This window comes from Enhydra lutris, unplaced genomic scaffold (assembly GCF_002288905.1).
Source record: "Enhydra lutris kenyoni isolate GAN:26980312 unplaced genomic scaffold, ASM228890v2 scaffoldscaffold3, whole genome shotgun sequence".
Lineage (NCBI taxonomy): Eukaryota > Metazoa > Chordata > Mammalia > Carnivora > Mustelidae > Enhydra > Enhydra lutris.
This window is the reverse complement of record NW_019154087.1, coordinates 81,849,712-81,875,865: the sequence shown is the minus strand read 5'-3', so window position 1 is coordinate 81,875,865 and position 26,154 is coordinate 81,849,712. Positions and strand designations below refer to the sequence as shown.

General features: G+C 40.4%; 1 protein-coding gene across 3 annotated transcripts in view; it reads right to left on the bottom strand.

Moving 5' to 3' along the window:
* Nucleotides 1–2,297: 2,297 nt before the first annotated feature.
* The window catches only part of LOC111155241 (early B-cell factor 2), a 188,648-nt gene continuing 164,791 nt past the window's right edge, over nucleotides 2,298–26,154 (bottom strand). For 2 of the 3 annotated variants that reach the window (XM_022515354.1, XM_022515362.1), the window contains 6 exons: nucleotides 19,602–19,690; nucleotides 18,184–18,249; nucleotides 17,925–18,102; nucleotides 16,182–16,367; nucleotides 7,715–7,882; nucleotides 2,298–2,780 (listed from right to left, as the gene is read on the bottom strand). In XM_022515354.1, coding sequence (XP_022371062.1) covers nucleotides 2,749–2,780; nucleotides 7,715–7,882; nucleotides 16,182–16,367; nucleotides 17,925–18,102; nucleotides 18,184–18,249; nucleotides 19,602–19,690 — 719 coding nt within the window. In that variant the 3' untranslated portion in view covers nucleotides 2,298–2,748. The remainder of the gene's footprint in view (nucleotides 2,781–7,714; nucleotides 7,883–16,181; nucleotides 16,368–17,924; nucleotides 18,103–18,183; nucleotides 18,250–19,601; nucleotides 19,691–26,154) is intronic. The other variant, XM_022515356.1, reaches the window with a different exon arrangement.

Below are 26,154 nucleotides of genomic sequence, written 5' to 3'. Positions count from 1 at the left end.
AACTGACAAAGCAAAATGATAAAATGAAACTATACAGTTTGAAAATGAGATCTTACTATACAAAAGGTAGAGAAGATAATGGTTTTTAAACCATGCATATTGAAATGTGCAAAGAAAAACTGGAAAAAATATGATGCTATAACAAAAAATGAGATAAATAATGAAGTAAATTGTCCCCTTAAATGGAAAATCTTACACAGCTCCTCTTACAAAGATAGGATAGAATTCGTAGTTACCTATAGAAATACTCGTATTCCAAGTGGCACAAAAATAACCTGGGACTGGAATGACTCAACAGCAAGACTGAAGAGGACAGAGTAGCTTTGTTTTTAATTTATTAGCACACTAAAAATAATCCTTACACACATTTGTACAATTAAATAGATCTGTTGCTGCCAAGGTTCTAGCTGAATGGTCAAGGATGTCTGGTATTTAGTTACACACATTTTTCGGTGTAAAGCTACCAACAAATTCTACAATCAATTTGAAGACAGTACTGCATCATCTTCATGCAAGAGCAAAATTCACAGATTCTAAAAGCAATGCTACTTAAAAAAACATTTCCTTATGTTGGATTGGCTCGAATCCAGGTTGAAACATGCTTAGTTTTGTTCCGCCTTCACTTTGAGACGGTCATGTTTGTATTCTGCATACCCTTCCCCTTTGATCAGATTTCTCATGGGAGAACTTTCTCTCGTGTGTTCCCTGTGTCTCGGTGCCATAAGCCCTGACCACGAAGGACCATCAGCAGTAATTCTAAGCATACCAGGTTTCCAAAACTTTGGATTCTTATGTGCATAGAAATAATATTTGGGTCATATTGAGTAATTCCAGAGTAGTTGAAGACAAATGAGACTGTTGGGGGCTGACTAGCTGTGAACAGGTATCAATGGGACAAACAGAAGGGAGGTGGAATTTGTGAGGTCCTCTAAAACTGGCTCAGATGCACTAAAGATGCTCTTCCATGAGAGCTGCCACAACTTTCACTGTTAGAACCCCAAACCAAAATCTGTATTTGGATTGTATTATGGTACTAATGAGTCAACAAGGAGAGCCCTTACTGGACATCCAACTAGGAAAAAATGGCATCCTTATTGGAAATCCAAATAAGTCCAGATACATCTTAAGGATCGAACAGACTTTCAAAACTCAGCCACTGTTAGCAGCTCCTGCATTTCTTAGCCTAAGAGCTAGTTCCAGAAGTATGGAGAGCCCACTCCAGCCCTGGGTCTTTGTGCTGCTTGGAACACAGAAACCCCTAATCTCTAATCCTGCTAAGAATCTGGGTTTCCATCTTTTTGAACATTAGGAGAGGGGTTTAGGGCTTTTAACATTTCTCTTCCACACACCATCCCTTTCTTGCCTGGAAACTATGTCAGGTAAGATACATATCTTTTTAAGTGAGTTGAATGCCATGAGAGGGGAAATCTGCAGAGAGAAGAAAGGATGTGGCCATTCTAAGATTCATGCTTAAGAGTCCAAGAAACAGGATCATCTTCCTTAAATCCTGTCTCTGAAGTTCTTTGGGGCTCACACCTCTGTGCTCAACCAGGTAACCAAAGAGAAGGGGATGTGTGGCTCTGTCGAGGGAGAATTCCAAAGGGGCCACTTGGCTGGGAAAGTCACATGGCTTTGGCTCTTCTTTTAGGTGAGACAGGTGTCTCTGTTCAGGAGGCAAAACCTGGGATGCACTACCACATGGGAATTCTCTGCACTGCTCAGAGGAGAAGGTTGAAAGCTAATATAAATTTTTAAAAAATTCACAAAGAGTGAATACCAAAAGGGACATGTAGACTATTTAGAAAGTGGATGGAGCTGGGAATGAACTGATGAGTTTGAGTATTTGTGTACACACATGGACTGAATCACTGTTTCTGCATCAGGCTGTTCTGTAGGAATCTATATAATGTACATGTTCTTGCCCATGGGTCAATCAAATGATGGAAAAAGAGGGGGATGCAGGATGGGGGATAAAAGTCTAGTAAGTAACTGCAGTAATAATCACACACCTTTTAAACTTGTTACTACTGGTTTGCATCATTTTCATTTTACAACAAGAAGAGAAATTCCTCTCTCTTCCAAAAAGGTCTTAATTTCTACCTCTACTTACAATAAGTTACACGTTTATTTATTTAAATAATTGTAAAACATTTTAAAATTTTTCCCTTTTTTTGTTTTTTTGTTTTTTTGTTTTTTAAAGAGATTAAACTATAAGCAAACACACATACAACAACATTTCATCATTCAATTCAGGTTTTGTTTAAGAAAGTCTTCCATGCTGGTACCCTGTTTTGTTCAATTTTTTTTTCTGCATAAACTAAATTGGTATCTGAAAGGCTTCATAGAAAATAGAAACTTTCAACTTTTTTTTTTCCTACAAAGAAAAACAAATAGTATCCAAAATATTAAGCATGAATTGTTTGCCAATTTTTTTCTTAAATATTTTACAAACATAGGAAGGTGGTTCTCATAATGTTCATAACAAAGAATTGCATTTCTGCTCTTAGCACTGACTACGTCAATGACATCTTTTGTCCTTGTCCCCAAGAGGGTCAGTTTGTGTAGCCACCATGAGAGCTAGATGAGAAACGTGAGACCAGGTGAGATGCAGGTCCTTGCATACCCAAATCTGTCCGTCATGTTCATTCTGGGGCACAACTCTCCCCGAAGAGCTCCTAGTGCTTTCTTCATTATTGGTCCATCAGAGTAAGTAGTTTTGTGCTATCAGAAAGCAGTTCTTCCTCTTCTTTACATTGGGGGCACGACAAGCCCGGTCATGGCTGCAAGGAAAGAGAGGGATGGGAATGAGACTCAGAGATGCTTACGCTTGGGTTTCTAACCCAGAGAGGGGGGCAGGGGTGGGGACTGATAGAGTCTGGTACGATGCAGGGAGATGGTGCACTCCGCTGATGTGGAAACCCATTTTCTCCAGGTTTGGTCTAACACACAGCCTATGAGCGGCACAGAAGCCTTGTTACCAAGTCACTGCAATATAAACAGGCTGGTTGAAATTTTGTGGGGAGGCCAAGAGCTAGGTTTTGCCTTGTGTTATATTAATGGTTTGTATACTTGACATGATAGACACAAGCATACAAAAAACTATGTTTCAATGTATTTGCAACATATTTATTTTTCATCATTAGACTATCATAGTTTCTAGATTATATCTAGATTACATATTCTAGAACTATCTAGAAAACTCCAGGTGCCAAGCCTATCGAGTAACTTTCCAGGCATCATTTATAACATCATATATAACATTTATAACATTTATAACAAACAGGGCTTTCTATGATCCTAGGTTTCTATCAACTCTGGCTGAAATGTGGTGAGCTTCCCCCACAAACCCCAAGCTCATCTGCCTTTAGCGCTTACTGCTGGTATGTGATGCTTGTTCACTGATGAATACTGATCCACTGGAATAGAAGACTTTAATTTAGTTCCTAATTTGGGAGTCACCCAATCTCCACTCTTCACCCCTTCCATCCCCTAGTAGTGCCCAATGTTTCCTCCAGCTAGTGAAGACACAGATAATACTTGTGCGGGGTACTGGGTCCAAGGTTTCCCCTTGATGTGGGAAACAAAGCAGCATCAGCACAATGGGGAAAAATCACACAGCAAAATGCACCCCTCTGACCTTTCCTTTCAGGTGATGAACCAATAGAATTTTCACATTCTTGGAAATCACCAGAGTAGTTGCCTTGTGTCAAAACTTCAAGCCATATCTAGTATTTGATCCTTTGAGTTTTATTGTCTCTGGCTCATCTAGAGCTTATCATTGATCACAGAAGTATTTTGCTGAGTGGTGCTTACTAAACTGATAAGCAAATGGCCAAAATTCTTCCAGTTTGCCCCCAACACCACCCCTCTCCCCACCCACGTCCTCCCCTCTCCCCTCCCTCCTCCCCTTCTCTCCATGCCAGCTAGTCTTCTCAGGCAAAGCTGTCAGCTGTCTATTTCCCTGCCCATACAGCCTTTATTGAATGTTTGTGAGATCTGGATTAAGGTCTTACACGCCTAGCAAAGCCTTAATTATTTTTGCCTGTATTACTATATATTGAATCGATGTAACTTTTCAATAAAGGCAGTTCAATTTTGGACACTCCCTGATGATTTGGAGACATAGCAACCTTGGTAATTATCCCAGAGTGTAGGAGGGTTTTTTTTTTTTTTTTCTTTTCCTAGAGGGAGCTGGAAAATGAATCAGGCACATAGTGCATAATATTATCTTAACAATCTATACTCATCACTGCAAATGCCTGATAAATGAGGTAGAAGGTGGGACAGTGAACACTGCACGTAAGCTCTCTGGCAGTAGGATTCTGGCTCACGCTTTCAACTTGAACTTGTCTATTACACTTAAAACTCATCAGCCACTTCTTTTTTCTGGGTCCTCAGAGAGTTACCGAAGGAGCTCATTAAAAGGGCAGAATGCTCAAAGAAGAAGATCCAGTGCCATCTCTGTTATGTGGTGACCCTGACTTTCTGCTTGTAGAAACCATAGCCAACAGACAGAAAGCAGAAGTTAATTGGAAAAAAAGTAAGCTTGTGTACGGTGGTGGGGGGTGGGGAGTATGCAAACCTACACTTTGTCCAATTTCTTTCTGCCTTTGGCATTTCTTGAGAAGACAATAATCCCGCTTTGGTCCAGGTGGAAAGCAGGTATGGGTGAAGGGTGAGGAGAGGAACTGCACTATTCTTGTCCATGGTGAGACAGTGGGCTGTCATAGCACAGGCCCTGGAGTCGAAATGTCTGAAGTCATTTTACTGTGTGGCCTTGGGAAAACTACTTCACTAAAGATGATGAGGATGGTATGACCTTCCCCTTCCAGTCACATGTGAGGCTTGAGCAAGATAATTCATGTATAGCGCTTGTTCCAGGGTCTTGCTGAAAACCAGCCAGTCTCAGAGACGGCTGGTTGTATGTGGCCTCTGCGGATGACTGAGACCATCTCACCTTACAAGTCGAGAGCAGAACCTCTCCATCAGCCTGTGACACTCAAGCACCTCAGAACACACTTTGACTCTCCTACTGTCTGTCTCTAGAAAGGTGAAGCTTTGTGTTTATCACCCCTAGAATCCCAAGATTCCTTCACTCAGTGACCATGGCTAGAGCATTTGATGTCAACTCATTTTCTCCCTCTATGCATCCGTGGGACACTCTGTAGCATCAGACCTGGAACTTCTAGCCACCTGATGCAAAATGAGGAAACATGGGAGTCTGTATGCTGTTCTCCCCTTCCTCCTCACCCTCCTTACCCAGTCTTCCTTCTTCTTCTTAAGGTTCAGATCACCAGAGAAATTGAAAGGGAATTGTAGGATCTAAAATAGGCTTGGGGGGGGGGCACGTGGGTGGCTCAGTGGGTTAAGCCTCTCTCCCTTCGGCTCAGGTCATGATCTCAGGGTCCTGGGATCGAGCCACGCATTGGGCTCTCTGCTCCACAGGGAGACTGCTTCCTCCTCTTTCTCTCTCTCTGCCTGCCTCTCTACCTACTTGTGATCTCTGTCTGTCAAATAAATAAATAAAATCTTTTAAAAAAATTAAAAAATAAAAAATAAATTAAAAAGGCTTGGGACTTCTCAGTGTTCTATAGAAATGAGACTAGATCCCAGAGCCTACATGTAACTGATGACATTGTCACTCCCACAGACAAAGAACGGGTGGCTCAGCCACTTCCTCGGTCTAACTATTCTGACCTGTGCTGACCAGGAGCTCACATGGCTAAGGACCCTAGAGAGAGCCTTATTTTGGCTATTTCGGCTACTGCTACCCCCACAGAGAAACCTCACTATGACCACACAGATACTTCCAGCTCTTTGAGCCAACTCAACCCTAAGCAGGTAATACCACAGCAAGACTTGGGCATGCAGCAACAGGCAGGGTAGGGATTCGAGGCCATGGGAGCCAGTGAAAAATTGATCCTGGCCTACTGGGGGGGCCAAAGCCAAGCAAGCCCTATACGTGAGTCTCTCTGGACAGTACAGATCCAGAAGATCTGAGACAACCAGCTCAACTTCCCCAATGTGCGAGAGAGGAGGTAAGGGAGGGGCGGTAAGTGCCCTATGTTAAAGTTATACTTTTTCTCCTCAAAGTGAAGTTGAAAATATTGGCCAGGGCTGTCTGGAACAAGGAAAGGGCTGCATCTCTCCTGACTTCCACCTACACCTACACTCCCCCTTAGCCTTTCGTGGGGCTCCCACTCTGCATTTCCCCAATGAGACCTGTGGGGCCCCCACTTGGTTAAGGAATGGACTAAAACCACAGAACTTAGAAAGAGGAGATATTGTCACTGAAGTAGGCATGCAGAAGGGAAAAATAAAGCAAAAACTTAACAATTGCAAACAGTTATCAGTCTGGAGATAAAGCCATTCATAGAAAAAGTTCCAAGCATATCCCTGAAGGGTGAGATGGAAACCACTGGCCCTTGACGAGAGACAGGGCAGGTGGGCAACACAGCTACAGGCTGAACCTGTTTCCCTAGGGATCCGACATCTAGATGAAAATGAAATATATATATACCTATTTTTCCCTCTCACACAGACAGATGCTTCTGGCTGCTCATACACTGGGTGGCATGTTACCCAGCTGCTTTGTCTAGATGGAAGTAAGAGACTTTTCAGGGACTCTTCTGAGTGCTGGGTATCAGTTCCTATTTCATAGTTTCTGTGTCAAGTCACTTGATTTTGTGGAGACACCCCTGTCTTTTATGGTAGAATGAGACAGGAATCTACCATACCTCCCAGAGCTCTGCTCAGCCACAACTGGTGGATGAACCCTCACATGTGACCCAGAGGATCAGGAATCCATGCACAATCATAAAGCTACTAGACAGATGCTGTCCCAGGGATCACACAGCTCAAGCAAGGCTCTGCTGTCCTCAGAGGCTTTGAGTGGCAAGGGGTTAACCAACTTCTGCCCTGCTTGGTTTTATCCAACACTTGCTTGTCATGAATGTTTTCAGGTCAAGACATGAAGAACAGCCTAAAAATAATGTGGGTCGTCAGGATCCATAGTCTTCAACAGGTTCCAATTTGCTCTTTTCGTCTTCAGCTGCCTCCCATTCACAGTGAGATGATTAGATTCTCATGTATTCATCACACTTCTGTTATGTTACGTCATACTATATTTTCAGACATTGCTCAAAAATTGGTTTGATGGGCGATATTAATTTTTGTTCTTAGACAGTGTATGTCTTTTTTTTTCTTTCTTTCCTGCTCCACCCTGATCTGACACCTGCTATCAATCTGACTGGCATGGAACCAGAATTCTCACAATGTGCTGGTTGCTCCTGTCCATGTATACCATGGGAATAGGTATGCACTGCAGATGGGCAAGCCTATTAGGTAAGTAGCAGTCACCATGTGGTCTGCTGTGATCTGATGTGACCAGGCACCCTCTAGGAAATCGTGACATGGGCCTATGGAAAGCAAAGGTCTGGAATTCCAGACAGTCGTGGAAGATATATATGGCTCTATCATACTTAATTCTGTGACCTTGAAGAGCCGTCCGACTTCTCAGTTTTCCCCCTTCTTGTTCGCGGGTGGTGTAGTGGCTCAGTTGTACAAGCCTTCTGTGTCCCATGATGGAAACACTAAAGCATCTCTTTGTAGGTAAATGGCTAGAGATAGGGACTGATGCTGTGCTGTCTGCTCTTACTTTGTTGGTCCTGTGGCCCATTTATTATGGTGGTACCAAAGTGATATCTTTGCTTACCTCTGAATCCATTTCCATTTCCACTGGAGCAGGCAGGTGAAGGGGAGCCTTGTGGCCTGATGACAGGGGCAAAGGCACTCTTCTGTTTGACAGCAGGAAAAACTGAAGAGGAAAATGGGAGGATGGAGGACGTGCTAGAAGATCCAACAGTGGGACTTGATGACATGACTGGAAAGCAAAGGCACAATCCTCTTAGGAAAGGACAAACCTAGGAGTTAAATTCTGTCTTCAGGACCCATAACCTGTATACATTCATTGAGAAATTACTCATTCACTCCAGGCAGTATCCCAGATCCTAGGGATTATAACAAATTGAATGTGACAGCATCCCTGCCCTGCCCTGTGGGGGGAACATACAAACAAAACAATGACTAGGGTACAACCCTACTGGAGGAATGTACACAATGCTGGGGAGACTCAGCAGGCAGACTGTTCTTCTGCCAGGGAATCAGGAAGGCAGCAGCAGGAGGTAATACTCTGATAGGTCTTTGTTCATGAGTAGAAGCTTGACAGGAGAACATGGAGATCAACATCTGAAAAATCATCAAATCTACTGAAGAATGGAAACTTTTTTCACCCTAAAAAGAAGTCCTGTCTGGGAGCTCTGTGCTTCCCTGGCAATTCTCAGGGCTCCAGAGGTTTGATCTATGGGGTTAACATCTCTGAGAGTGCCATCTCTATGGGCCACTGCCTCATTAAATGTAAACATTTATTAACATCTAGATTACCTCCCTCTCTCTCTACTTTCAGAGCTCCTGGGAAATGAAGCTGCAAGTCAGACCCCTCTGATGTAATACGCAGAAAAAACACCAATATTAACAATAAAATTACTTAAAGGAAGCCAAAAGCTAAGTGTTGTAATTTCCAAGAAAAATAAAGGCGATTTCTACAATGAAATGCCCTACCTCTTAATGTCAGATACTCTACCAAGTTACATCATACAAGAAGATAATTTTATCTTCTATGTTCAGCTAGCTCAAGTAAGGGGTAAACTAGAGTTCACAAGGGTAAAATTGTCAGATACAGCATCTTGTGGAATAAGGTCAAGTTCCAGGGACTTATTTTAGCACAATCTCCAGAGTTCTGAGCTGTCACATGAGTTGGTACAAGAATTACTGGAACCTAATAGTCAAAGCCAGGAATGGAAACTTCTGGTTCATATCTCCAGTGACCCAGCTACTCCACAAAGTAAATTTTAAAAGTGAGGACATGAGAGTGACCTATGGTTCAAAGGCCAAGTACAAGGTGAATTGAAGGTCAGCTGTTCTGATGACCTGTATAAGATTCGGTCCCCATTTCTCCCCTCTCACTATAAAGATATATTTTGTGCTAGGTCACAGAATTGCATATATAAAGCAATCATACAGCATACTTCCAATATGATGTCTTATATAGACAAACCAAAGACTTCAAAAAAAGAGCTTTATCTAAAAACTGCTCATCCTTACATAGTCCTGATTTAAAGAGCTTGCAGAAGGAAGCATCCAAGCACATCTCTTTCTTTCCTCAAGTAACATGAATCAAAAGAATTGGAAAGGAGGATAAAGTCTTGGAAGAATCTCACATAATACTTGAAGATGAAAAAGAAGAAAAAATTGGGCTAATTCACTATCATAGAATAGGATACAGGGTTAAACATTGAGAATGGATTATAGTCACACTCTCAAGCAAAATCTCCTCTTTTCACATTGGCTTCAGCGTCAATGAAATGGGGTCGGGGACCTTTCCTCTTTGTGTAAGGCACAGAATTAGAGGCCAAAGAAAAGCTGAGACTCAGGAGGCCCTGATTCTGACTGCAGTCCAATCTCTGCTACCATGCTATGAACCATGAAGGCATCAAGATGGCGCCTTGGTTTCTGTGTCTGCAATAACACCACCTTCCCCCCTACACTATTACAGAGGAGGGTTTTTATAAGGTGAATTAAGCCTACATATACACACCTGATTCTGTTTATATTCAGCGCAGGACTCACTTTTACAAATATTTCTTTTCTAAATAACAGTCCTCAACCTAAAGTAGTTCCATTAGGTCAAATGTGGCTGCCTCAGTGGAAGAGTCACCTCAAACTTTACCAAGTGACATAAGACAACTGTTGCAGGGTTGAATAAGCACAGAGCTATAAAATGCCCATTTTAAAAAGGGGTGTATTGGGGCACCTGGGTGGCTCAGTGGGTTAAAGCCTCTGCCTTCGGCTCAGGTCATGGTCTCAGGGTCCTGGGATCGAGCCCCACATCGGGCTCTCTGCTCACAGGGAGCCTGCTTCCTCCTCTCTCTCTGCCTGCCTCTCTGACTACTTGTAATCTCTATCAAATAAATAAATAAAATCTTTAAAGAAAAAAAAAAGGGGGTGTATTTTTTTAGGATTTTATTCATTTATTTTATTTATTTTTTATTATTATTTTTTTAATGTTCCAAGATTCATTGTTTATGCACCACACCCAGTGCTCCATGCAATACGTGCCCTCCTTAATGCCCACCACCAGGCTCACCAACCCCCCACCCTCTCCCCTCCAAAACCCTCAGTTTGTTTCTCAGAGTCCACAGTCTCTCATGGTTCATCCCCCCTCGGATTTCCCCCAATTCACTTATCCTTTCCTTCTCCTAATGTCCCCCGTGTTTATTCCTTATGCTCCACAAGTAAGTAAACCACATGATAATTGAAAGAGCCAAGATGACCTTCAACAGATGAATGGATAAAGAAGATACGGTCTGTATATACAATAGAATATTATGCCTCCTTCAGAAAGGATGAATACCATTTAAAATAGTTTTTATGTAATTTTTGTAAAATGCTAAATTAACATCCAAATTATTTTAAAATTTAATGCCACTATATTCGAAATCCCAAAAGGAATTTTAATTTGTGTATTTCAACAAAAACAATTTCTATGTTTGTCTGTTTAAAAAGTGACAACACTGTAAGACCCAGAAAGTTTTGTGAATACTTCATAAGTACTAAGGAGGCATTTATCTTAACAGATATTAAAACTTAACGAAAAATTTAGATCAATGAAGTCAGTGTTATACTAACACAGAAACAGGCAGACAAATCCTTGGAGAAAAAAGAGGCCAGAAACAGACCTGGATATATATGAGAACTGAAACTTAATAAAGGCGACATTTCAAATTAATGGGGACATAAATGCATGGGAACAATACGCGAGTCCCCTGGAGACAGAAATTTAAAGTGATTCCTCATGTTAAACACTAAGGTAAATGTAAGTGGACTAATCAGTTATTTGCTAAAACAAAATTATGAAGGCACTAGTAGAAAAATTAGGAAGGTTATATAATTTACATAATTCTTTCAACCTCAAAGCCTAAGGAGAACATCACAAGACTGGTCACATGACAAAAAAAACTTCCATAACAGAGAGAAGGCAAATGACAGATTAGAAAAAATCTTCCTGATAATTATTTAGATATGTTCATATCCTTGATAACTGATAGGTTTCTTACAAATTAATTAGAAAAAAGAAAACATCCCAATTAGAAAAGTGGGCAAAGGAAAGGAAAAGCAAAGTCACCAAAGGAGACAGGAAGGAAAATGACCAAAAGGTCTTTACAGACCTGAAAACCTTCAAACTGCTAAATAATCAAATGCAAATTAAAACAGTAACAAGAGGATACTTACCACTTTACGAAATTGACAAAGATTAAGAAGAAATGAACAGGCCAGGGAAACAGATACTCTTCCTTTTCTAAGGGGAGCATTCATCTCTCTGGGGGGGAATTTGGCAATGTGTATTTAAAACCAAAGTGTTTTAAAATGTGCATATTTTTTAACCTAGTAATTTAATTTTGAGAAATTAATCCCAAGGAGATAATCATAAATTTGAAAAAAAAAATAGATTCAAGGACATTTTTATAATTGTGAGAAATTGGAAAAAAAAACGGGAGTGACTAAGCAACAGGGTAAAGTATATCCACTCTATAAAATAGAAAGCTATGCAAATTTTAAAGCTAATGTTGGAGAAGAATATTTGATGACTCAGAAAGATATGCCTCCTCAGATGAATAACGCAAATTATGTCATAACATGTACATCAAACCCAGGCTTATTTTTTAAGAAAACATACAAAATAAAAGTTTAGAAGGATGCGATATAATCCAAACTTTTAACAATGTTCTCTCTGGTCAATGGATTATGAATGCTCTTGAATTTACTCCTTTCACTTGTCCCTATTTTCAAAGTTTTCTGTAATGAACATGCATTACTTTTGATGTAGCAGAAACCAAAGCTGTTAAAATAAACAAGTGGAAAATCTCCTTTGGGGGGGGGTGTAAAAAAAATAATATAACCCTTAACAATAGGCACAACAGATTTCCTGTGTGTTAATGTTCCTCTTCGATTTAAGGCTTTACTACCTGCAAACCAGGTTGCCTTTTAACCTTTCTGCTAAAAAAAAAAAAACAAAAAAAAAAACAAAGAGACTAATAAATTCTCAAATTCCTGGGAAAAGCTTCTTGATTGCCGTGAACTTCGCAAAGCAAACATCACTTCTCATCTCTGTTCCCCAGTCTTAGGATACAAGTCTGCATCATTGACAGATTTTATGGAGCCTAGCTTCATATCTGTGACTTTGATAATTCTGCCACTTTTCTTCCATTCCCTCTTTCATTTATCTCATGGCAGAATCCCATTAGCTGTGCATCAGAGTAGACATTATAATTTCCAAAATGTATCCTTCTATGGCTGGAAGGCCATACTTTAAAAGTTAACAATGGTCATGCCTGCACAGAAATAAAGTGTGTCATTTTTCTTTCCTTTTTTATGTATACATGCTTCTTAAATTGTGCATAATGAGAATGTTACTATTGTAACAGGATTTTTTTCTTTTCTGGAGAAAAAGACAATAGCAATATGTCAAGATGTTAACAAGGTTGTTTTTTATGGTGGGAGTAGGCTTTCTTTTTGAAACTATTTCCATATGTTCTAAATTTTCTATAATCATCATTTAATACTCTACAATAGAAAATGTCTTGATATTTATTTTTGAAAATATAAAAATATTGAGCCCCAGGGCATAGTCTAAGACGATGTCAATGAAGTAGGACTCCCTGAACATAAGTTGGATTTCTGTATAGATTCTGTCCCAAACTTTGGAACCGCTTGATGGCGATTCTGCTTTGGAAGAAGTGGGCCCATGAGTGTTGCAAGCTTGTCGAGTAGACCATCTGTGGGGACACCAGAGCGCACCATTTTAGGAAAGCTGATCACAACTGAAAATTTCTCTGGACATCTCTCTCTCTCTATGGACAGAGGCCAAAGAAAAGGCGAGGACGTCTGGCCCCCAAATCTCTGTGAACATGGGGAGTTAAGGAAAAACCACTTTTCTTCTTATAAGGATTGACTGGCTTGCCGAGTCCCAGCTGGAACTCACCGGCCACCATATCCTCCTTTGCACTGAGCCATTGCATTTGTTGGCGCTAAGGGGTCTGTCAGCATTTCATTATAACCCCCTATTGTCAGGGGTTTAGAATTCAGCCATAAAAACTTGCACTGAGCTGGAACTTGGCACACACTGCTACCGCCAGGAAGTGAAGTTTGTATGTGAAATTGAAAAAACATCTGTTTGGCCATTTTTGAAGTCGTGTGAGAGCAAGAGCAATAAAGATGCAGGTTTCTGATACTCTGCATTGGCCGCAATGCGAATCAACTTGACTGAGAGGCTTGGCTTTATTTCTTCTGAACAACTCTGGCAAACGATTGACTGCTCCATGCCCTGGTCTGGCCGCATCAGACTCGTTTAAAAAAGACAACGAAAAATCGTAGAGTGGTGTTTTTTAGACACAAGCAACAGAATTGACAAAATGGTTTCCCCTGGGCTGTTTTTTGGTATTTCTCAGAGAAGTTAAGACTTAGCTGGCTAGAAATACAGGTCAGATGTTATTGTAATGAACTCCGTGGGGTATTCAGTATTTTTGCAGTAGGGGATTTTATCGTAATGCAGGCACTGTTTGGAATCCATTCCCAGTTTGCGACTTCTTCAGACCCTCCTTCAGAAAATAAAAGGTGCAGGAGATCAGAGGGACCCAGTAGGCACAAGGAGCGGGTTTGCTGTTGCGTTTCTCCCTCCCCTTGGGCAAGGGGGCCTCTTTCTATTTTGCATACACTGTCTTGTTTTAATGGGTAATTTAATGGGTGCTATCATTTTCCTTGTGGCAATGGAACTGGATGATCAAGAAAGGCTAGTGGAAGGAAGTTGTCACTTGCTAGAGCGGGAAGGTCCCTTTCCTACCAAAGGAATTACCTCGTAAGGAACCTCAAGCAGTTACCCAGTGGATGTCTTCATTTATGTCTTCATCCTCCCTCTGTGTCTGTCTGTCTCTCTCTCTCTCACCCCTACTCACCTAACCCCTCCCTGTCTTTCTTTTGCTCTCTCTCCCTCATCACCACACTATCCACTATATTATTATATTGGCCATTTTTGAGCTACAAAAAATGACGATCTATGTGGTTCAGCCTCATACACAGATGCTTGTTCATAAATGTACGTTGAACATGTAAAATTACCATTTGGAGAAACAAAACAAGTAATTCTATAGGGGTCAGCTTAATTGTATATTATAAATACATGAAATATTTCTTATATTATTGAATGATTTTAGAACATGGTCTTCTGAATCTGACCACCTATTTCTATTCCTATTTTTACTATTTATGAATTGTTAAGTCATGCTTATTCTTCATATCTTATAAGGGAAAATGATAGTAATAATTATGATTATAACATGGCATAAGGTGGTTCTGAGGAGGCAATTGGACTCAATATGTGAACATGCTTTCTAGGCTGCAAAGTGGAATGCATTTGAGGGTTACTCTTATTGTTGTCACCATCATTCTATCATATCCTTTCATAGTGGCTCCCCTGCCCTTGTGTCACTTGTTGAAGATGTGGTCCCTTCTGCACATGGGGTACCCTCTCTACAGTGATTCATGGGACAAGTCTCTCCAAGGTCTCAGCCACAGAAAAATCATGTTTCTCCTGTGCTACCCTACCCTCCACCCCAGCAAAACTGTGTGGACATAAAATCTGATAGCGAGGAGTGTTTCTCTCTCTGCTTTCCCATCTTGTAAGCCTCCAAACCAAGTTAATGGCTCCCTTGAATAGACTGAATAACGTCTGGACTAGACCTTGGATTCATCTGATTTTCCTCTCCATATTTTTTTCTTTTCTCTCAGTTTCTTATAGCTATTATTTTATACTTTCATAACACTCATCTCACTACTAGTATCTCCCAAAGTGTTTTGGAACAAGAGAAGGTAAAAATAAGTAAAGAAATAAATCAAGCCAGCACGAGCTTATTCACCAAGACCACTCAAGTCTAATTGATCTGGGCCATCCAACATGACACAACATAGAACTCACGTCTTGGCAGCAACAAGATTTTAGTTTTAGTAGAAGAACCAGCCTCTACTACCTCTGCTGTTTGGCCACTATGTCCTTAACACACTGAGTAGACTCGCAAGGATAATGAAGTGAATAGGGAACCCAGAAGTAACCCATGGTTGTGTGTCCCCAGGGAACCAACAAGGCTGCGGAAGCAGCCTCCAGACCCTTGGCATGTCACTCCCTGAGCTGCAGTGGAAATGGCTGTGTGATGTCCTTGACTCATGCTTGTTCCTGGCATAGGGGAACCACTACTCTGGGTGAAGACAGGGTCTGCTCTAGAGCCTTGCAACAGGAGCCAGCATTTCAAGAACATTCCACTCACTCACACACACCCTCCATGGTGGTTTCTCTCCTGGCCTGAAGTATTCTCTAGGTAGGTTTGAGGACACATATTCTCTCAGGCTTCTTAGTCCTCAAAGCACCCCAAATGAGTTTTCACAAACCCCTAGGACATCTAGCTAGCCCAGATTAGGATTGAGAAGTCCATCTCAGATCACTCTCTCATGAGCAGCTAAATTCCATCTCTTAGAAGGTACACAAGGAAGGGAGAGCCATGTAACAAAGTGACCCAAGAGTGTGGTATGACACACAAAATGACCAAGCCACAAATTGTGTTCAAATGATGGCTCTGCACTATCCTACTGGTGTGATCTTGGATGAGTAAACTGCTGTGCACCTCATCCCCCTCACCCACAACAAGGAGAAAGTTCTCATGAGGATGAAAGAAAAACCTCTGAAAGTGCCTAATGAAGAGCGTGTATAATAGTAACTGAAATGGAAACTTCATTCCCTGTTCCACACAAGCCACATACATCTACCCTCTCTTTGTATAAAGCAAATAGCTTCACTCCTTTTCTTCCCTTAAGAAGGTTTTAAGCAACTATGTATACCGAAGTCTAGCTAAGGGAAAAGAACAAAAAGCACGAAAGACATTTCCTTGGAAAATTGGGCTACTCCTCAAGAAGTCAGTAAGACATCGGTAGGGGTATAACTCTCCCTCAAAAGGCTGAAGAGTAAAACCCAGGGACAGAGACAAAGGGAGAGCCGGAAAGATGGAAAAGCCACTTACTTCCATAAGGGGAGCCTGTGGGGGAGCCGTTTAGAAATCCTGGTGACCCTGGGACGCCCAGGTTGGCCATGGGGACGTTGCTGTAGCCATTCATACTGTTACTGGAGGTGCTGTAGTTAGACTGCTGGGGGGTGGAGCTGGAAGAGTAGCCCCGCGGAGAGATGCTGCTTGTGTTGCGGATGTACCCTGGACAGCAAGGAAAAAGCCCAGATAAATGAAATGGCAGAGACCAAATATGGCGGCATGGGCCTACATGGTCCCCCTGACTATAGAGCACTCCAAGCCACCCCTGGGCAGGGGCAGAAGGTTTGCAGTTTGTCTTCAGCATTTATATCTTCCTTTCCCTTCCCCATCCTACACAAGGCCATGTCTCTGATGGTCCCTCCTTCCTCTTTGTTCCCATTTGCCGTCAACATTTCCAGCTCACACAAAGGAGTGATGACTAATCTTCCTAACACATGAGAGCCCTATGAGATCTTAATGACTATCACTGAGGCAAGCATTTTGTGATCAAGTAAAGCCTGGCAGATACTGTGTGCTATAGCCATTCCTTGAAGATTCGCATACATGGGTCCCAGAGAATAAATAAACCAGTTTAACTTTGCTAACCTAGTGTTTCCCAAATTTAGCACACCGCAGTATCTTTTCTGGGAATGGTGAGCAAGAGGCATCCTAGTAACATCTCAAAGGCCACTCGTAATCTGCAGATCATACCTTTAAAAAAGTTAGTTCAAGGCTATTACTATGCCCGAGTGGAAGTGGGGAACATCTTTATTTAAAAGTTGGTGCCAAGTTCATCTAAATGTGCTATTCTTTGACCAAAGACATGGAAGCATCAGCAATTGAGTATAGGGAGATCTGGTCTGTGGGAGGAATGGGGAAGGAACAAGTCCTCCCCATACTTCCAAAACCTTGGCACGGAGAGACCACCTAGCCCATCCTGAAATAACCCGCTTCAGGTAATAGTCCCTAAAGCTATTTTTTAAATGAGCTCAATTTGAAGGAAAAAAAAAAAAAAAGGCAATCATATATCTGCACCCACCCTGCTGTAAGAAAAACTCACCCTGGTCATGAGAATGAGGAATTCCCTTCCAGTGGATGAATGAAACTGGAAATACAACTATGCCAAAGTTAGGGACATCCTTAAGAAATTTATGATTTAATTTTTAAAAATGATAAAAAATGATTTGTGATCAACTTAGCCCCTTAGTAAAATCAACCTCAGTGACAAAAATCTTTATGCAATATACTTCAAGTGTGAAAAGCACAGACAACTGTAAAGTGTGCTGCTCTGCATTTGCAAATGAGATGATACACAAACAGAAGTCACTAAAGGAAACCAAACCACTCTGCCTCTACGGCTGGGAAGAGAGGGTCATGCATAACAAATGACGATGGCAATGACTCAGCTTCCTTCCACTGTCAAAGATGATAATCACAATAGCAGAAATGCCCATTTTCGTCAAACTACACCTGTAAGTCTAGTTTCAGGAAGTCAAAACCCTTTGAAGTTAATCACAGTTCATCTTAACCTTAAATATTTGCAATTAAAGGGTCCCAACTGGGCCCAAAATAGCCCCCCAATCTCACAAAACACCACCTATCATGTGGATGGTACTGCTTATCTGGGGACATGCTTCTTTGATGGTATATGAATCAAGCTTTACCTCCCTCTGCTTAAGCAAAACCAACCTTGTAAATGGATAGGATGTTTGGAATTTTGACTTGGAGAAAGGGTAGTACCTTGATTATTTCCCTGTGTTGACTCTGAGATGCTGACCCCAAGCTGGCTGCCATATGAATTGATGCCCATCATGCCACTGTGAGCCGGGGAGCTGGAGAGAGCTGGGATCTGGCTGGGATTCCTGGGGACGCTGTACAGGGCTTCCGCAATGTCTGCGGCTCGCTTCAGAATGATGTCCTGAAAAATGGCAGATGGAGGTGAACATTTTTATGCAGCACGAAGAGTCATACTCAACACTGTAAGATGGGAGCATCTAACCTGGTTATTGTGTGGGGTGCCATAGAGGGCCTCCACTAGATCTGCAGCTCTTTTCAATAGCATCTCCTAGGAAAAAAAGCAGAAGGGGTGAGGAAGAAGCAAAGGTAAAACCCACAAATGGCCAACTCAAAGGAAAATTATGTATAAAAACAAAAAGTCTAGACATCATCCCTAAAATATAAATAACTGGCTACGAGGTCCTATATTTGTTCTGACAGAATTTAAATGTACATATAAATCCCTCTCTGAATACATATGTACACAGAATCCATCTAGACAAAATGGTTCCATCCGTGATTGTGCCACCAAAATAAAAAATGACCAGATGAAAGATGGAGTTGGTTGAAATTACGAAGTCATGGAAGTGCCATTAAAAAGTTTCAGACCATTCCATTAAAGAATCTGGTACTCTAATTAACCAAAAATTCTTAGAATGATTGACTGACCTGAGTTTAGCTGCTTGCCAAGGAGTTGTTCATAATACTGAAATTATCTTGGCAGTGCCTTCTGCAAAATTTTATTCTAATAAAGATGAATTCTTTCAATAATATTTCCCCCTGTTCACTTTAACCAGAGAGAATTAGTAATCAGTAATCCCTTTCGTCTCATTTTGTCTTTTCCACCTCCTGTTTTTAACAGCCTTTTAAATTGCTATTAACCTACTTTCCAGATATCATCTAATTTAATGGTGGGGCTGGGGATTTTTCCAAGAGGAAAATGAAGGTGTGATGCAGAAGCAAATGTGGCACTTGAATTTTACTCACAGTACAGAAAAGAGAACATGGCATATGATAATGTGTGTGCTCAAAAGACAAATGTAGATGTTAAAATTTAATAACATCTCATTAATTGAATAGCTAATAAATTAATGTATTTTTCAATGACAAAAGCTAGAATGGGCCAGATTTATGATATGATTGTCATAAGCAAGTTCACTTAAAAGCAAAACATTTCATAGACATTTTCTATGGAGGCATTTTTTGCTTAATTTAATATCTATATACAGGGTAGTCCCTCGATGAATAAATGACTGTAGATTAATGTGTCCCTGCAATTATGGGTGAGTAAAATTATATTCAAATACAAAGGAGTGGGAACTTACATTTTTAAGCCATTATGTGATTATTTTCATAAAGTTGCCAATGTTTCATAAGATGGATACTTGTAGTGTATCTATTTCATAGGACCCAATTTTCAGATTTCCTATTCCCTTGGATATTAATCACACTATATCTCGGAGTTAGAAGATATTTTATGTGTACCTAAAGCTTAGCCAAATTTCAGGGCCTAATGTAATTTTAAAGGGACTTAATTTGCTGGATTTATCTAAGTTTGCTGAAATCCCATAATAAGGTTTTCACCTGTCAATTTCCAAAAAGTTTTTGTTTTTGTTTTTGTTTTTGTTTTTGTTTTTTTACCTTAGCTAATCTCTCCGGGTCTCCAGGATGCCTTGGGATGACCTTCTGGAGTCTCTGAAAGCCATAGTCTATGGTGGGTTCATTTAATGCTGAAAAAGAAAAATCCTCTTTTTGAGTATGTTTCATGGCCATAAACAAAGCCTCTAATTAAGTCTTCCACTGTCAATAGAAAGGTGCTGGTATTATCTGAGAATTGACACATAATGGATACAATTAGTTAAGGATAAAAGTGACATTGGTTAATTCACATTTATAAGTCTGGAATGCATAGTAGTTTAATATCTTTGCACTAGAATGATATTTCTAAACGTCAGGATGATTACACTTATTTTCTTATTTCTGCCCAAAGTGCACACAACTTAAAATTTTCTGCTCACTCTCAAATAATCAGAAATATTACACAATTAACCATATCCCAGTTTTTTATGAAGATAATAAACTACCCTTACATGTGTTTTCCTCCTTCCCCCTTCTCTTTCCCAAGTATACCTTTATCATCTATTCATTCTCCTAATTATCACTTTTTCTTATTCTCTCAAATATTTACATACATACATATACAAACCTTCTGTGAGTTTATTCTCATAAAGCCCTGTTCTTATGCATAGTACACTTTCAGAATTTGCAATTACCGTTTGCTCCATGAACATTCATTTGATGTCAGGCTCTACCATGGGCCGAAAGTGTCATAGAATAGGAAGCACACTTGCTTTGTGTTGTGGAAGACAGTGCTGGACACATAGGAGGTGCTTAGTGCTTAACGTCAGTAATTGTAAAATGAGGGAGGGAGGGCATGAATGAACGACTTAACTTAGCATTTCTACCGTTCTGAAGAGTTTTTGGAGTTGAGCCCCTTCTCCTTTCACCTTCCTCTCTTCCTCAACTTCTTTTTTTTTTTTTTAAGATTTTATTTATTTTTATTTGAGACAGAGATAGTGAGAGAGAGCACATGAGCAGTGGGGAGAGGGGAAGCAGGCTCCCCACTGAGCAGGGAGCCTGACTCAAGGCTCGATCCCAGGACTCTGGGATCTGAAGGCAGTCCCCCAACTGATTGAGCCACCCAGGTGCCCCTCTTCCTCGACTTCTTAAAAGTCTGTTGTTTAAATTTTATAGTTTCAAAGTTAATGCATAATCAAAGTAAAAGATGCAAAGGATAAAATAATAACCACCTGCACTCCCATTAGGCAGCAGTAAACACAGGAGGGTGTACTTCCTTTTTAATCTTCCTTTTTGCACATATGTTTTGTGAATATTTGTTGCTGTTATTCTAAGTATCAAAGCAACACCTTTTGTTTTAAAAGAATTATAAAAAAATTTAAATGTGGAAGTAAAAATACAATCATCCATAAGCTCACCATTTCAGAGATGATCTGGGTTAATATTTTTGCTTATATCTTTTCAGATTTAAACACATGCACATACTTAAAATTATTCAGAGACATCCTATTCACACCATTACATAACCTACTTTTTATCAATTTAACAGTATATCAAATTTTCCCCAGGTTATTAATTATTCTTTTATAACGTTATTTAAAATTCCTGAATATTTTTCCATGACATGGTCTATAATTTATTTAAATGGCTTCTTAATGTTTGGCATTTAACATGATCCTTAATTTCTCACTATTATAAAAATCAGAGCAATAATTATCCACCATGTATAGCCTTAATGATTTCAATTGGAAAACTCCAAGAATCAGAATTACTGGACCAAAAACTATATTTAAGGACTAACACACATCACGTTGAACACTTCTCAGAAGAATGTACAAATTCATACTCCCTCCAGCAATGCATGTGGTCACTTCTATTTGGTTATTAATCAGTGAGATTGAAGAGCTTCTTATACTAGCTGATCATTTTAATTTTTTCTTTTATGAACTACTCATTGATACTTTCTGCATTCTTCTATTAGGGGTTAGTCATTTTCTTTTTTTTTGAAAAACACTTTACATATTCATATTTTCAATGCTCTGGCACCATGTTACAATATCATATCCTAACATGTCCTTAGCTATTATATGTAGAAAGACCATCCCAATTCCATAGTAAGTACACATGTGTGTGCGTGCGTGTGTGCACACACACACATACACACACAATATGTGTGTGTATTTGCATATACACATACCAACATATATGAATTCCTCTCCTTTAGCTCTACCAGTAAAATGTGTACTGCTTATCATCTAGGTAATAAGTTTTTTATTTTTTATTTTGTTTTTTGCCATGTTTTTATCATCTTCATGTTTTACCATCTTTCTTGTAAATATGATTACTCCCTCATCACATTTTCTAAAAGTTTTACTAGTGCCTAGAAACCTTTTTGGTTTTTATATGTGTGTTCAGGCAGCTTGTGAGGGGAGTGGGTGGCTGAATATGGCAGTCGTTAAGAGAATCAGTTTTAGAGTCAAACAGATCTTGGGTTTGAATTCCAGCTCCACTATTAATTTCTCTAAGCTTATGTTTAAGATCCATTTCATGGGTCTGCTGTAAAAATTAAAAGGAACCACTTATAGAATGCCCCCAACATAGTTCTTGGCACAGAAAAGTTCTTAACCAATGGTAGCTATCTGTTATTTTGTAACCAACCCCCTGACAGATGTCATTAATTATTTCTGTTCATTCTTAGGATCATACGTTCACAGCATCTATGTATTTTATCTGTATATTAATTCCAATTAGTTCTTTTTTTTTCTTTTCAAAGATTTTATTTATTTATTTGATAGACAGAGATCACAAGTAGGCAGAGAGGCAGGCAGAGAGAGAAGAGGAGGAAGCAGGCTCCCTGCTGAGCAGAGAGCCCCATGTGGGGCTCAATCCCAAGACCCCGAGACCACGACCTGAGCCGAAGGCAGAGGCTCAACCCTCTGAGCCACCCAGGCGCCCCCAATTAGTTCTTTAATCCCACTCTTGTGTTGGCTAAAATGTCCCCCACTGTCTAAAAATGAGGATGATGGTGGATATCCTTGCTTGTTTTTCTCTGAATGGGAATGACGCTAACATTTTATCATCATATCTCTTGGCTAAAAGTTTGAAAGAACCCTGTGAAATTTCTCTTGTCAAAGTCACCAAAAACATTTTAGTCAAACCAAGAGGAAATTTTCCATTTTTTTTTTTTAAAGATCTATTTATTTGAGGCAGGGGGAATAGCGAAGAGCAGAGGGAGAGGGAGAGAGAGACAATCCCAAGCAGACTCTATTGAGTGTGGAGCCCGACTTGGGGCTCTATCCCATGACCCTGAGCTGAAACCAAGAGTCAGTCACTTATCCAATAGAATCACCCAGGTGCCCCAGAAATTTTCCATTCTTATCATAAATGTGAATTATGACACTGAAAATACTCTCCTGCTGGAAATGTATCCATCCATCATCTTTCCTAAATGTGCACTGCCCTGTTTCACACCTACCTCCCCAGCCATGCATCCCAGTCCACACTGAGGGCCGCTCGTCCTCCATCTTACAAACACTGCTGCTCCTCACACCTATTTGCCAAGCCGCTCTTCTCTCTGGTTATATGTTCTCCCTCATCAACCTCATCAGTGCCCCTATGATTTCCATGTCAAACTACATGTTAACTGTCACAAATCTTCATCTCTAGTCCAGATAGCTTGCTTGAGATTCTGCCTTATCTTTCCAAGTATTGGCTGGAAATTTCCCCCGGGATGGCCCATAGACTCCTCCCACCCAAGATACCCCAAGCTCACCCGACTTTGAGTGAATAGCCATCATCCATCAGATTGCCAATCAGAAACCTTAGGGTCATTCCTTATTTCTTAATATCATTTGTATTTTTCTAGAAAACTCACATACTTCAACAATATTTTAAATGTTCTAGCACAGATTCTACACAGATATCTAAAATTTCTAATCTACTTGTGGTTTTCCCCCTCCAAACCCTGTTTTTTGCAACTTTCTAAGTAATCATATTTCTAATTTTATCTTCCTTTTGTTCTGAAGAGAATATCCCAAAATTTTGAGATGCCTGGGTATTAGTTAGTTAGCTATTCTAGTTCATTGCATTGGATTCAAAAAGGTGTCCTTCCTCATATCTGTCTTTTGGAATTTATGTTTTTTATATATTAGTACAAATGAATTTTTTCTGTGTTCCATGGGTAATGCTTTAAATGCATTATGTAATGTATCTCTTTGACCCTATTATTTAACATATTGCTATTGCTACTCTAAATTTACCCTTCCACATTCTCTTTGTATCTTTGTATCTCTGTATCTTTGTATCTTTCTGATAGTTTTTAAAAATTTTTTTAAAGATTTTATTTATTTATTTGACAGAGATACAAGTAGGCAGAGAGGCAGGCAGAGAGAGAGGGGAAGCAGGCTTTCCGTGGAGCAGAGAGCCCTATGTGAGGCTCGATCCCAGGGTCCTGGGATCATGACCTGAGCCGAAGGCAGAGACTTTAAGCCACTGAACCACCCAGGTTCCCCCTGATAGTTTTTTAGTGAATATATTTTTCTCTAGTAAGGGGAAAGATACACATCCTACTTTAATTGAAAGTAGTACTTTCAGATTTTTCTAAAAATATTTCTAATTGTTTGAGTCTGATAAGCCCCTCCATATATAAGGAATTCTGCCCACCTTTCATTTCTGTACCTCACACTTTCCACTTTTACATTTTGGTCAGTCACTTTCTTCAGCTAATATTACTATCTTTAGATCTTCTATGATCTGTATCTTTTAGACTAATTTTCACATTTACATTAAGCTTTGCCATTACATTCACGATAATTGAGATACTCTAACTTAACTCCTTTTTCTCCTGCCCAGGAGTCCTGTGATACCATAACTTTCCCATTCTTGGGTTCTTCCCTGGCTCAGGCCTCCAGCAATCAGGTTCCATTGGTAAGAATAAGAGTTGAATCCTGTCCACACCCTTGAAATAAGAGAGTATCTTTGTCTTCCTCCCATGTAAATGACAGTGTCACTGTGTGCAGCATTGTTAGGAATACTCTTTCTATTCAAAATCGAATTTCTGCCTGTGTTCTCATTCTTACCCTGTGAGGTGGGGACAGAGGAGGCCTCGCAGGGAATAAGAGTCCAGCTTTCACACATGCTCCCACACAACTCTGTCTGCTCCCACCAGCACCCCAGCACAGAATTTCTGGAATATTGATGACACACAGCCTAGCTTCAACCATGAATACTAGATTTCCCTTTTCTGTTGTTCTTTTGTTTTCTTGAAAATATCCTCTGATATATTCTGGGACTGGGGGCAGATTAAACACTTGGACTCCAATTACCATTTTATCCAGGAACACATGTAAAAATAGCTGCGTGTATAATTGGAATCATTCTGTAAACTTTTTTTTTTCCCCACTTAGCTTTATAACGTCAGCAGGTTCTGAAGTTTTTTTTTTTTAATAACAGTATTTTCCACAGCTATAATATTCAATAATGAAAATCGTTATTGCCGTTCTTAGAATTTACCAGAGGCTTGCTATAGTACGGGCACTGTGCTAAGCCTTTTACATATGTTAGCTCATTTAACCCTCATTACAATCCCACAATTTGGGTTTTATCTCCATTTTCAATGCAGTTGCAGGCAGTAAAGGTGGAATTTGTACCCTGGTTTCTCTAACTCCAAGGCCTATCCTTTAACTTTTTCTGCTGAATTAGAGATGTTGTTCCAAGCCCTATCCACGTATGCCAATGGCTTCCTGGGCCAAAAGCTACCCCTCTGCTCTGAGCTGGTGAGGAGCAGAGAAGAGTGTTGTAAACTGGCCATGCCATCTTCTCCTTCCACTCACCCCCCTGCAGCCACCCAACCCTCCCCATGCTTCCTCTTTGGCTTCTAGTAAAGAGCTGCAGATCTGGAAAGTTCAGCCCTGCCAGGTTGCCTGACTTCTCAATCACGGAGTATGGGAGAAGGGCCCCATTTGGTATCAATCAGCAAACAGAAACAGCTGCTCAGTGCTGCATGGAGAGCAGACCTAGTGACAAAACGCTCTAAATCAATCATTGCCTCGTCTTTTTTCAAATAGGCACTATTTCGTTACCTAGGGTACCGATTTTCTTACATGGAGAAAATGGAAATGATAGATATGGGTGTGCTCACAATATGTTGGCTATAAGGTAAGGGACTATCCCCTGAGGCAGACTATCTAACCCCTCCAAGGCCCCTGTGGTCTCCACTACTGTCCTTGTCCTTTCTTCCCATTTGCACAACTACTCCCCCAAGCAAGCGTGCGCTCGCTCTCTCTCTCTCTCTCTCTCTCTCTCTCTCTCTCTCTCTCGCTAGAACTCCAGGGGTCTCCCCATGACCACCACTAATCTCATTATCCCTTGTCCTTCCTGCAGCTTGCAGATGAATTCTCTAAAGCCAGGCTTTAATCAGCACAGGGAGGTGGGATGTAGATGGCGCTTTCTCTTTCACAGAATTGACCCCACATTTGTACCCACTGTTGTTCCCATTAAATAGGAAACTGCTGGGACACATGGGTAATGTCTGGTTTATCTTGCCTGCCCTCCCATTCTCAGTCCCAACCCAAATCCGAAATAGCAGACTACCTTGACCACACTGGGTTAGCAACTT